At 39.5% G+C, this 14,359-nt stretch overlaps 1 protein-coding gene across 3 annotated transcripts in view; it reads right to left on the reverse strand.

Annotated features, from left to right (window-relative positions):
* The window catches only part of ZBBX (zinc finger B-box domain containing), a 144,274-nt gene that overhangs the window by 21,369 nt on the left and 108,546 nt on the right, over positions 1–14,359 (reverse strand). For all 3 annotated transcript variants that reach the window (XM_075202080.1, XM_075202082.1, XM_075202081.1), the window contains exon 17: positions 5,873–6,022. In XM_075202080.1, coding sequence (XP_075058181.1) covers positions 5,873–6,022 — 150 coding nt within the window. The remainder of the gene's footprint in view (positions 1–5,872; positions 6,023–14,359) is intronic.

Below are 14,359 nucleotides of genomic sequence, written 5' to 3' on the forward strand. Positions count from 1 at the left end.
TGCCAGAATTTGTGGGTTTTTGTTTGTCCACTCGCCTCTTGAGGATTGGCCAGAAGTTCTCAATGGGATTAAGGTCTGGGGAGTTTCCTGGCCATGGACCCAAAATTTCGATGTTTTGATCCCCGAGCCACTTAGTTATCACTTTGCCTTATGGCAAGTTGCTCCATCGTGCTGGAACAGCAACCCCACACATGAATGGCCTCAGGATGCTTTACTATTGGCATGACACAGGACTGATGGTAGCACTCACCTTTCCCTCTATGGACAGGCGTTTTTCCAGATGCCCCAAACCATCTGAAAGGGGATTCAGAGAAAATTACTTTACCCCAGTCCTTCGCAGTCCAATCCCTGTACCTTTTGCAGAATATCAGTCTGTCCCTGATGTTATTGCTGGAGAGAAGTGGCTTCTTTGCTGGCCTTCTTGACACCAGGCCATCTTTCAAAATTCTTTGCCTCACTGTGCATGCAGATGCACTCACACCTGCCTGCTGCCATTCCTGCACTGGTGGTGGACCGATCCCGCAGTGAATCATCTTTAGGAGACGGTCCTGGTGCTTGCTGGACATTCTTGGGTGCCCTGAAGCCTTCTTCACAGCTATTGAACCTCTCTCCTTTAAGTTCTTGATGATCTGATAAATGGTTGATTTAGGTGCAATCTTACTAGCAGCAATATCCTTGCCTGTGGAGCCCTTTTTATGCAAAGCAATAATGACTGCATGTGTTTCCTTGCAGATAACCATGGTTAACAGAGGAAGAACAATTATTTCAAGCACCACCCTCCTTTTAAAGCTTCCAGTCTATTATTCTAACTCAATCAGCATGACAGAGTGATCTCCAGCCTTGTCCTCGTCAACACGCTCACCTGTGTTGATGAGAAAATCACTGATCTGATATCAGTTGGTGCTTTTGTGGCAGGGCTGAAATGCAGTTGGAATGTTGTTTTGGGGATAAAGTTCATTGTCATGGCAAAGAGGGACTTTGAAATTAGTTGCAATTCATCTGATCACTCTTCATTCTGGAATATATGCAAATTGCCATCATAAAAACTTAGGCTGCAAACTTTGTGGAAAATAATATTTGTGTCATTGTCAAAACTTTTGTCCATGACTGTAGGTCTGCAGGGTTCATGTCATAGGGACCCATGCAGTTCCCAGTGTACTCATTGTGTATTAATCCTTGGGGAACAGACTGGTAACTAACCAATGTAGTGATACATATAGTGGGAATTGCGGAAATGCAGGATTTCCAGACATAGGAAACGCACAGTCATACTAGTCTCGGAGGTGGGGAAGAACTTGTTGTTCAATTAACATTATTTAAATTGGGTTCTTAAAATAAGAACATAGTGCTTCATACATGCAAGCAAATATAGTATGCGACTAAGGCTGATTACCAGCTGAGGATGCGCTTCACATGTGGCAGTAATGAGCTCTTAGACTTGAGGTCAAGTGAGGATGGAGTGGGATGGGGGGGTTAATAGAGGACAATCCATTGTTACCACTTGCATCAGACACTCCCATCCACAAGGGCAAATGCTAGTTGGTCTGGGATCCTTCGAACTAATGGGTTATACACATTTACCTGCTGTTAGTAGCATTAAAGTGCTAGAAGTGTGAATAGTTCCTTTGTAATTTAGTGTTCTGTGCTGTAAAATGTTGTCAATATTCAACATCTATGTAAATTAAAGCTATTGATTCTGAAACATAATAATGCCTGTGTTTGCTACACAATTATCTATTTGAGGAATGATACAGAACCCACTGCAGGGTCTGCAAAGCTAACAACTTCCAGTGCCTGTGGGACAAATACCAAGGGGACAGAGGAATGTATATTTTTCAGTATGTGGAAAGCATGATGCATTTTTGCAAGAATAAAACATTAGATAAGGGGAGAAAGGTCATACAATTTGAAATGTCTAGGACAGAAACAGAGTAGCCAATACTCTGAGGACAGGAAATCAGTGAATGAATAAAAAAATACATCAGAATGATATTAAATTTATATTAACATGTGTAGGAAGTGATGGATGGTAAGTAAAATAGCAGTAATGGAGTAAGACAGTAAATGCAGATTAAAATAGTCAAAGCTGAAGACTCGGATAAAGTGAAGGGAAAGAACTTGTGCAAAACATTTTAAACCTTGTTTCAGACTATGGAAAAGCAGGACTGTTATGGAATAATGAAGTTATAACAAATGTGTGTATATACTTACATTACAAAGGTGGACAAATAGAAAACCCCTCTGTTGTTGTACAAGTCTCTAGTATCACAAGCAAAGAATACTTTTAATACTAATCATTTTTCTTTGTCAGCTTTTCAAATGTTTGAATCGCAATCGTATTAAATGTGGAGATAGAATTTTCTATTAGTAGAATTAGAAGCTCTTTCTCATTGTTGTAAAACCAGACAATAGTCAGAAAAGTATATAGTGATAGCTGGGAGTGATCCTGTCAGTGAGGTATGGCAAACAAAGGTGACTGGCCAATAAATGCATTCGTCTATGAATGAGGTTAGTGGGCAAAAACAATACATGGACAACCTATGCTTGTAGCCAAACAACCAAATTTACATGCACAACTCTTAAGCAGAAGGTGATCGGCCCGGATTACTTTAAGCAATTTTTGTGGGGGGAGCGTTGACAAATGGATGGGGCTCAAACCAGTATATTGCATAGGCCCTAGGGTCTCATCGGATCTTAATAAGACTCTGAGCTTAACGATTACGCATCCCATCATAGAATACATAAATTCAGAAGTAAGAGTGCATGTTTCTTAAGTACAAATTGACCCTGTATCTGGGGTGAGCAGGAAAGGTGTTTCTTGCCTGTGGCAGAACATATGTAAAAAGGCATTTCTGTGAATCTGTAGTGAAAAATTAAAAATAAAAAAGTCTATTATTGATTTTACTGTCATCTTCTTACCTGAATATCTATATACTAATTCACCCAAAATATATTGCTAACTTTTACAAACAAAAAACGAGGATAAGGTCTGGCGCTTCCTATAAACATCTAGAGACATTGTATTGAAGTTAGCAATAGTTCCATCAATTTTTTGGATCTAACTGTCTTTATCTCAGAAAATTCCATTACGGTATTACGTGATCACACTATGGTACCTTGTTTCTCTTTCTCCTTGTATGAATATCACATCCATTGGAGTGTATGAAAAAGCTATAAACATTGTGTATGGAGAGGAGAACACCTTGGAGTTTGAAATAGCGTGGAAAATTGGAATCAAACATTTATTGCATTCACACATGAGATTGTGACTGGAGGAAACATTAGACTAAAGTTTGTGGATTAACCAGTATATCCATCTGAAGAAGTGAACAATTAAAGGTCTAGTAACTTTTTGCTATTAACTCACATTATGTGGTATCCGATCAAGGTATATTATAGAGATATATAGACCTTATTGGTGATGCTGTCTCTAGATGTTTATAGGAAGCGTCAGACATCATCCTCATTTTTTGTTTGTGGATGTTTACTATCTTTGCATTTTTTGGGTACTAATGCTTTTAAGAGGAGGGGCTGCATCCTTATATAGCGCGCCTGTTGAATATGTGAATCTATTTTTCTGTTGTACATTGTTAACTTTTGCCTTTATCTTTCCCAACTTTTAAGTATTTATTTATTCAGCTTGTAACTGTTGGTGTGAAGTAATAGTCTAAAAATATAATGTTTTTGCAGTTATGGCAAAATGAACAACAATTTAGTTTGTGTTCACATAACACTACGTCAGAAAAGACAAAAATGAGTTTTCAAAACTGATTGAGTATAAAGATGTATTTTAATGTGTATTTGACTACACCTAATTTTAACAAAAATTGGACTGCTTGGTTTGACTACAGAGGATTTTTTTTTTTATTCTTTTCAAAGCCATTTCCAAAGATATGTCCACAAAATGGGATGCACAGTTTGGTATTATCTAAGGCCAAACTGGGCTATAATCTCTTTCATTTTCACATTAGTAACAATAACTAAATGCTGATGAACACAGTTTATTTGTCAATGTCACTTTTTGCTACTAATGACTGTATCATCTGGGATTTCCCCTCGGTGTCCTCTCTCTCTCTCTAACATGGTTATTACAGTTTATTTATGGTTTTGTCAGTCTAATACAAGTCCCTATAAAATGAGCACTATAATTAGTTTGAGAGATCACTATGGAAAGGTCAAGAACCTAGAAATCATTATGCTTATCATTACAGACATGTATAAGAACCAAGAATAGGAAAACCTTGCATTTCTTTATTCCTGTACCAGAAAATAAATCTTTTTAACTCCCAGGCATTGTTAAATACTGTCACACATGGCACTTGACCAACAGTAGTTATATTAAAGCTGTGTAATATGCAGGTGAAACACTGAATCTTGTAGAAAGACGACAATGAAAACACTAATTTTCCTGGCTTGGTGTCACGTTAAGTATACAAACAGAGAACACTAAGCAACCAGAAGAGATAGGAAGGTTCTAAATATAAAAAGGGCCTTGCTGAGCACAGCCGGCTGAGCATAAAACGCAGTGGCCACTGTTCCCAGGGAACAATTGATGAAGGGCTACAGCCTTTGTGAATAAATTCAGTGAAATATGTGTGGGGTTTTTTTTGGCTTACTTTAATTGTCATCCATGTTGGAAACCAGCCATGAGATTTACTTAACTACAGTAATGAACCTTAGAGACATGTTTCTATAGTAAAGAAATGAAAGAAACTGATTGTGTGTGTTTTTTCATCTAGCCTAAGGACTTTTCATTGCTCCACATCAAAATGAATGCATAAAACTGATTAGCTTATGCGGCAGGTCTAAATACATATGAACACGTTCTGCCGTTGTGCTTTGTATACAGCCAGGAAAGGCATAAAATGATTACACTTTGAGTATTTTCAAAGGTCAGCCCTGAAATGGAACTTATGGAGTCTATAAACCATAGTGAGGACTGTCTGAAAACTCATCACAGTTCCTTATAAATATTCATGCTAAACTGGTAAATGTTATAGCGATATGAAATGTAATTAGTTCTGCAATAACAGCCACAGGTATGTAACAAAACACTATTTTACAAAGAAAAACAATTTTATGTTGTAAGGTTTGCATTTTCTAATAAAAATATCTGCAGGAAACTAAATCATTTGAATATACTAAAAGTGAATGATATATATATATATATATATATATATATATATATATATATATATAGAGAGAGAGAGAGAGAGAGAGAGAGAGAGGGAGAGGGGGAGAGGGGGAGGGAGAGAGGGAGGGAGAGAGGGAGGGAGAGGGGGAGGGAGAGAGGGAGGGAGAGAGAGAGGGAGATAGGGAGAGGGGGAGAGGGAGAATCTCCTTTAAGCTATCTGTCTGGACAGCACCATTTGGCAGGAAGAGGAGAAAGAAGGGTTGGTACTGAAGACTGCAAATTGCAAGGCAGGATGTGTGTACTGCTTGTGACATCTGATAGGACAGGAGCCCACTCAAAAAGCTAATAAACAGTATCCCTAAAAGTCCATTTTATGGAATATATAAGATATTTACAGAAGTTTGCTCAGTGGCTAAGAGCATTAAATAGAAAATGATAACACTAAAGGCCTTGTTCCAGACAATGATATGGATGCTTGTGACCTTGGACGAATATCTTGTTTATTTCACTGACACAAACAGTATAAACTTAATCTAGGATAGATAGCCATAAAGATTGTGATTCTCTGCTTGATGAATAATTATTACAGAACAAAATAACTGACTTCTCACTGTCTTTATTCTGTTTTCCTTGCCTATAACTGTGACAGTCTACACATTATACAACAGCCTGCCCTAGCTCAGTGGGTAAAATATCACTTTTCAGGCTGTAAGATCTTTAATTGGTTTAAGTACTCACCAGTCGTACTTTGTTTGAAATATCTAGGACTGAAGCTGTGCTCTATGAAATGATTGCTGTATTGAGCCTGTGCCTTTGCTACAATATCTTGAACAACAGCATCATCTGCACAGTCAGTTAAACTGCTTTCTTGTTTCCAGTAGGTATACCCTAAATTAGAAAGAAAACAGCTATAAAAGATAAGCAGTTTTATGAAGCAACTGAATCAGAAAACAGATAGATTTCTTTATTGAAATGTTATTTAAACAAACACAGGTTGCATGCTAACACTAAAAATATTACAATGCCAATGTATTGGCTCTTCAATAATATAATAAAATGGTATTGAGTCAATAATATAATAAAATGGTATTGTCACAATAAAACAGCGAACATAGGACCTTGAGCATAACGGTTTGGAACCCAGGAAATAGGTGGAGGGAAGGATAATTCACTACATTAATGAGTCAGAAATGTATCAAATAAGGCATGTGTCCTGAACTTTAAAAAAATATTTAGCAAATTATTGTCACACTTTACAACTTTTTACACTGATTACAAAAAAATAATCAAGTATAACAACAATCAGTATCCAGGCATGTCCCATGGTGGTTTGTTATAGATAAGAGAGTATAGTACAACCTGAGTTGCCCGGGAACATGGGACAACATTTTGGCAGTAAGTTATCCCTACTACATATTATAAAAAATGAGATTCAGTGTATATTGTTACAAAGCAACAGACACAAAACACGCCAAGGTAATACTAATTAGACTACAGTGTTGCATATTTATAATACTTGGTGCATAAACAATTTTATCAGTCAAAATGCAGCTTATACCACCAAACATGTCAGAAAAATAAATGACCATTGGTGATGCAAGCTCAGCAAATCTGAGCAAAGGAAGTGAAGCAGTCTAACATTTGTTACTTCACTCCACCCTTTTGTTCATTAAAATACCATCCAATTTTACTTGTCTGATGATTTTGGGCATCACCCGTTGTAGAGAAAGAGAAAAGATAAATATACCAACCGATCAAAGAAAACACCCCAATTTGAATTGTGTAAAAATCTTGGAATCACAGCATCTTCGTGTGTTCTATCAGTTTTATATGACAACTATTACTATTACACTATAATTAATCTTACTAACTAGCAGCATACATGACTAATACATGTCCCCACTCGTCATATCTTACACCTGGGCCAATTTACTATACAATAAGCGCAATATGTAAGGTGCACTACAATGTATCAATGTAGGAGTGACACTTTTGCATCATCATTCTGCTGAAACCCATTCCACACTGTATTTGTAAAGGTGCTATTCACAGAATGAATAGGGCTAAGATACGATGAAAGTTAATTCATTCTGCTGTGTGGTTGGTGTAGAACTGAGAACACTTAAGATCAAATTCTGCCATTTTTTGCGGCAAATATTTCATGGATCAGTTTTGACAATTTTGTGCACCAGGAGCAGTGCAGATGCTGTTAAGGTATCATGCCTCATCTGTTCATCTGTTGCACCAGGTTTGTGAGCAAGGATGAGGATTTGCAGACTGTGTCCTTGTTGATGCCATATGAATCGCATTATCGTGGCCCCCACCCCTCTCCGCTGCATGATGATGCGAATCACATCACTGCGAAAGGGGGATGAAAACCCAATTACGCAAATCGCATGAAGGCGCTGTTGTTCCTTGGATACTCTGCGGGATCTCAAGTATGGGGTAATTACATCTTCTTTCATTATGCCAACAATGAAACAACATTAGGAACATACAAACATTTCTGCATCTAAAACTCATACAAGTGTTTAATTATTTTCGTTAATACAAATCATCATCCTCATTTATTTATATAGCGCCAACATATTCCGTACACATCTACTATATTTAACAAAGACTGTGATTGTACAGTCTTACTGAACCTGTTTACAATTACCCTTATTAAATATTTCCCACCAAGTAATTCCTATGGTCCTGTACAGCCCACTGATATCAGTTTGATTTAGACATTTGCTCTGAATATAAACACAGAAATATAGTACAGTATAATGGTCAATAAGACAAGACAGTTATGCATAATATGTACACTCACATAATTTATTCTACCTGATGTAAAAGCAACAGATATATAATTTAGAGACTTCTACACATGCTTTCTGCTGATATCAAAAGTATGTGCAATGTTAACAGATGATTAAATAATGCATTTCACAAGTTGATTCCCTTCAGAGTCATACTATTTGACCTTATCTGTCATTCTACATGGCTGTTCTATAAAACCTTTCCTAGCAGGTTAGCGATTCCATGGTGACTACAAGATTCTTATAGACATCCTTCACAACTGCCAAACACGCATTTACAAATGTGACCGAACTGTGTGTCTAGGGAACCAATTTCACAACAAAGATGTATTGTTGTATAGCTTAGTTGAAGTATGTTATTGAGACTCATGTAATAACCAGCACATGTGGGTATCATTACTAGCTTGCGCAATAGAGAAGTAGTTCTCAGATAAAACTGTCCTCTCATCTCTTTCCCCTCAATTAATCCAGCACTTTCATTTCTCACCTTCAGCTTTCTATTACACCACTGTCCCACAATTACCAGACCGATCCTATTCTATGTCATCTCAAGTAAATGTTCACAATCTGATGATTGTACTGAGAAAGGTATTAAATAATTTGGTGTTTGGATGTTCAGCAATTTGTTCCATCTTTCCCTGCTGCCCTGCTACCACTTATAGTATGATGTTGTTCTGGATAACTTGATATTATGCAATGATTTCTTCTCTCTACATGAAACTAATATTAAATACTAGAAAAATCATCGCTACTCACTTTAGGGCCCAGGCAGAGAGGAAGCAACTAGCTCTCACAACATGCAGCAGGATACAGAAAGCTACAAGCACACTGATGGAATCTAACAGATCTGTGCAGTCCAGCCAGCTGCCAATCTTCATAGAAGCCGCGTGGCTGTTATAACTCTAGTTACACCACTGCATAGACTTCATCCAAACATACTCGTGAAGTACACCAGACAAAAAACATTGATCGGGGGGCGGGGTGCTTAACACTAGACTAAATAATTGCCTTGTAATATATCACATTATAGAGGCATATAAGTGACAGTAGAAACATGAATGGTCGGAGATAAAACTTTACATTATGTCTTGCCCTCCACCAATGATTGGTTGTAACAATTATATGTCTACATCAGTACTACTAGCTGAGAAAGTTCATATGTTAATACTGCTACAACGGTGCTATCTGCTGAAATCGTAAGTCTCCTACTTTAGGCCACTAGCAACATAATTTTTTTCAGTACTGACAAATGGCCCATGGTCCTACAATGGTCTACACAAACAGTAAGTTAACCTATAGATTTGTTAGCTACAATTATGAGAACAAAATCTACATACAGTCATGGCCAAAAGTTTTGAGAATGGAATGACACAAGTATTGGTTATCACAAAGTTTGCTGCTTCAGTGTTTTTAGACCTTTTTGTCAGATGTTGCTATGGTATACTTAAGTAAAATTACAAGCATTTCATAAGTGTCAAAGGCTTTTATTCACAATTACATTAAGTTTATGCAGAGTCAATATTTGCAGTGTTGACCCTTCTTTTTGAAGACCTCTACAATGCGCCCTGGCATGCTATCAATCAACTTCTGGGCCACATACTGAATGATGGCCGTCCATTTTTGCCTAATCAATGCTTGGAGTTTGTCAGAATTTGTGGTTTTTTGTTTGTCCACCCGCCTCTAGAGGATTGACCACAATTTCTCAATGGATTAAGGTCTGGGGAGTTTGCTGGCCATGAACCCAAAATTTTGATGTTTTGATCCCCGAGCCACTTAGTTTTCACTTTTGCCGTATGGCAAAGTGCTCCATCATGCAGTTCGTCACCAAACTGTTCTTGAATGTTTGGGAGAAGTTGCTCTTGGATGATGTTTTGGTACCATTCTTTATTCATAGCTGTGTTCTTAGGCAAAATTGTGAGTGAGCCCACTCCCTTGGCTGAGAAACAACTCCACCTCAGGATGCTTTACTGTTGGCATGACACAGGACTGACAGTAGCGCTCACCTTTCCTTCTCCGGGCAAGCGTTTTTGCAGATGTCCCAAACAATCCAAAAGGGGATTCATTAGAGAAAATGACTTTACCCCAGTCCACAGCAGTCCAATCCCTGTACCTTTTGCAGAATATCAGTCTGGCCCTGATGTTTTTCCTGGAGAGAAGTGGCTTATTTGCTGGACTTCTGGACACCAAGCCATCCTCCAAAAGTCTTCGCCTCACTGTGCGTGCAGATGCACTCACACCTGCCTGCTGCCATTCCTGAGTAAGCTCTGCACTGGTGGTGGACCGATCCCACAGCTGAATCAACTTTAGACGACGGTCCTGGCACTTGCTGGACATTCTTTGTTGCCGTGAAGCCTTCTTCACAACTATTGAACCTCTCTCCTTGAAGTTCTTGCCTGTGAAGCCCTTTTTGTGCAAAGCAATGATGACTGCACGTGTTTCCTTGCAGATAATCAAGGTTAACAGAGAAAGAACAATGATTTCAATAAACACCCTCCTTTTAAAGCTTCCAGTCTGTTATTCTAACTCAATCAGCATGACAGAGTGATCTCCATCCTTGTCCTCGTCAACACTCTCACCTGTGTAAACAAGAGAATCACTGACCTGATGTCAGCTGGTCATTTTGTGGCAGGGCTGAAATGCAGTGGAAATGTTGTTTTTTGGGATAAAGTTCATTGTCATGAGAAAAAAGGACTTTGAAATTAATTGCAATTCATCTGATCACTATTCATGACATTCTGGAGTATATTCAAATTGGCATCATAAAAACTGAGGCAGCAGACATTGTGAAAAATAATATTTGTGTCATTGTCAAAACTTTAGTCCATGACTGCAATACTGTCACACTAACAACAGAAGCACTAGGAAGTAGATAAGAGCGGGGCATAGAACACTACTCTAGATGGCCATATGCAAAGTATTTATTGGCTGTATGCTGCCCCACCACTGCTCTAGGCCATTATTTATGTATTACCATCTATTTATGTAGCGCTACCGTATTACACAGCAATGAACAGAAATGATTTAATCATCCACATCAGCCACTGCTCTATTAGAGCTTATAGTCTAAATACCCTACCAGACAAACCCCAATACACACACTTGGGTGTGTGAGGAACTCAGAGGACACCTGCATAAACTTGGGGAGGACATCCAAACTCCACACATGGTCATGGTCTTTCCCCAAGTCCATCCCTGCCTGGAGCTAGTTTTGCTATCTTATTTACTGATAAAGAACTAAAGACAGGTTGTTGCTGCAACAAACGTCACACAGTTAAAAACACATTAAATTAAAATGAAAGAAAGTAAAAAGGGTAGAGAAAAGAAATCCTGGACCAACGTGCAAACATGAGATTTAGAAACTGGAAGTTGGATCCACATTAAGATTAATAAACTAAATTTTAAAGTTACATTACAATTAAAATTGTATGAGGCAGTACTTTCAGTTTTATGCTCAGATAATAAGTGAACTAAAACTCTGGCATTCAAAGAACACAAGAGCAAGCTGGGTAATTGGTACAGCAATGCCCATAAAGCACTCATTATAATATTGTTACTGTATCAGAAAGGAGACTTCCTGGGTTTTTTTATTTATTTTTCTTGCAGGAATGAAAGGTTTTCTGTTTGTTATTTTAACAGAGCTATATCCCACGCTGCTTGTTTGAGACCTAATTACCACATATTTTAGCCAAAGAAAGAAACAGAAGAAATCATTCTTTTTTTATGACTATTGTTGGTTCCTTATTATTTATTTAGTTTGGATGGTACCTTCTTTTTGCCTGTTTTTTTTTTTTTGCTGCTGTTTTTTCACATCCAGAAAGAGGATTGATTTATCATATCTCATATCATCCTTGTAAAAGTGAAAGAATGATAAATGAATTAACCTAAGCATAGCAGAAGATGAGAAGCATACAAATCAAGAAGACATCATAGTACTGGGGATTTTATTTTTATTTAAAATGGGGATAAAAAGGAAAGGCTAAGCTGTTTTGGTTACTAAAGATTTTATGAGGCAGAAATATATACAAATATAATAAAATAAAAATGTTTTGGAAATCCTACGCTTTCCACCTACTAGATACTTTTGGGCTAATTTGCTGAGCTTTTGCTTTGTTTGTGCTCAGCATGTACTTTCAAAACTATGTTGAAACAAATGGCGTATAAGAAGCTGAATAAAATGCAGCCGGCTAATAATACAGCATTTGTGTTTTCCCACTCTCCTCATCTCACATCATATATGACTCATCCTATATAAAACCAGTGTCACCAGAGCTACTGCTAAACTACAACTGTGACAGAGCCTGGCGGAAGATGTAGTGTAACAGTACTGTAAGGAATGGGCTGCCTGAACTATCAAGTTATAGATACCTAAATGAAAATCCTGAGATAGTGCTACTTTGCTGAGAAGCTCAATACATTAACACAGCGGTTCCCAAAGTGTGCGCTGTGGCTCCCAGGAGTACCACAGTGCTGTCACAGGGGTGCCATGGCCAGGGGGAAAAAAACCATAACTTACCAATCTGGCAGCACCCGGGACCCAGCATCCTCCTCTCTTCTCACTGAATGTCGGGCGTGATATCATCACGTCCGACATATTCAGTGAGGAGCGGCAGGATAGCGGAGGTAGCTGGTCCCGGGTGCTGCTGGATTGGTAAGAAGGTAGAAGAAATAGAAGAAAGAAGGTCAAGTATGGTAAGTAAAGAAACAGAGAGAAATTGGTGATAGGAAACAGCAATGGAGAGGCAAAAGTATGAAGAAGGCACAGTGTGAGGATGAAGAGGGGACACAGAGTGTGAGGATGAAGAGGGGGCACAGAGTGTGAGGATGAAGGGGCACAGAGTGTGAGGATGAAGGGGCACAGAGTGTGAGGATGAAGGGGCACAGAGTGTGAGGATGAAGGGGCACAGAGTGTGAGGATGAAGAGGGAGCACAGAGTGTGCAGATGAAGAGGGAGCACAGAGTGTGCAGATGAAGAGGGAGCACAGAGTGTGAGGATGAAGAGGGAGCACAGAGTGTGAGGATGAAGAGGGAGCACAGAGTGTGAGGATGAAGAGGAAGCACAGAGTGTGAGGATGAAGGGGCACAGAGTTTGAGGATGAAGAGGGGCACAGAGTGTTAGGATAAGGAGGGGCACAGAGTGTGAGGATGAAGAGGGGCACAGAGTGTGAGGATGAAGAGGGGCACAGAGTGTGAAGATAAAGAGGGGCACAGAGTGTGAGGATCAAGAGGGAGCACAGAGTGTGAGGATGAAGGGGCACAGAGTGTGAGGATGAAGAGGGAGCACAGAGTGTGCAGATGAAGAGGGAGCACAGAGTGTGCAGATGAAGAGGGAGCACAGAGTGTGCGGATGAAGAGGGAGCACAGAGTGTGCGGATGAAGAGGGAGCACAGAGTGTGCAGATGAAGAGGGAGCACAGAGTGTGAGGATGAAGAGGGAGCACAGAGTGTGAGGATGAAGAGGAAGCACAGAGTGTGAGGATGAAGGGGCACAGAGTTTGAGGATGAAGAGGGGCACAGAGTGTGAGGATGAAGAGGGGCACAGAGTGTGAGGATGAAGAGGGGCACAGAGTGTGAAGATAAAGAGGGGCACAGAGTGTGAGGATCAAGAGGGGCACAGAGTGTGAGGATCAAGAGGGGCACAGAGTGTGAGGATCAAGAGGGAGCACAGAGTGTGAGGATGAAGGGGCACAGAGTGTGAGGATGAAGGGGCACAGAGTGTGAGGATGAAGAGGGAGCACAGAGTGTGCAGATGCAGAGGGAGCACAGAGTGTGCAGATGAAGAGGGAGCACAGAGTGTGCAGATGAAGAGGGAGCACAGAGTGTGAGGATGAAGAGGGAGCACAGAGTGTGAGGATGAAGAGGGAGCACAGAGTGTGCAGATGAAGAGGGAGCACAGAGTATGCAGATGGAGAGGGAGCACAGAGTGTGCAGATGAAGAGGGAGCACAGAGTGTGAGGATGAAGAGGGAGCACAGAGTGTGAGGATGAAGAGGAAGCACAGAGTGTGAGGATGAAGAGGAAGCACAGAGTGTGAGGATCAAGAGGGGCACAGAGTGTGAAGATCAAGAGGGGCACAGAGTGTGAGGATCAAGAGGGGGAACAGAGTGTGAGGATCAAGAGGGGGCACAGAGTGTGAGGATGAAGGGGCACAGAGTGATGATTTTTATACACGTTGTTATTTTATTTTGTCTTCTTCATCTTAATGTTAGCTGTAAATTATTCTTTGGCAGAAATATAATTCAAAAAAAATATATACAAATATATTATTTTCCCTTGGATTTATGTGTATTATTTTCGCAAACAACTTACTAAGTATTTCTGCCCTGACCTAAATACTTATTACGTTATTTTGACCCAACTACTTATAAAACAGGACTGCTCAGTAATTATTTTGGAGAGCTGCCTTGAAAAAATTCTGGAGACTCT

The sequence above is a fragment of the Mixophyes fleayi genome, chromosome 3 (assembly GCF_038048845.1).
Source record: "Mixophyes fleayi isolate aMixFle1 chromosome 3, aMixFle1.hap1, whole genome shotgun sequence".
In the NCBI taxonomy this organism is placed as follows: domain Eukaryota; kingdom Metazoa; phylum Chordata; class Amphibia; order Anura; family Limnodynastidae; genus Mixophyes; species Mixophyes fleayi.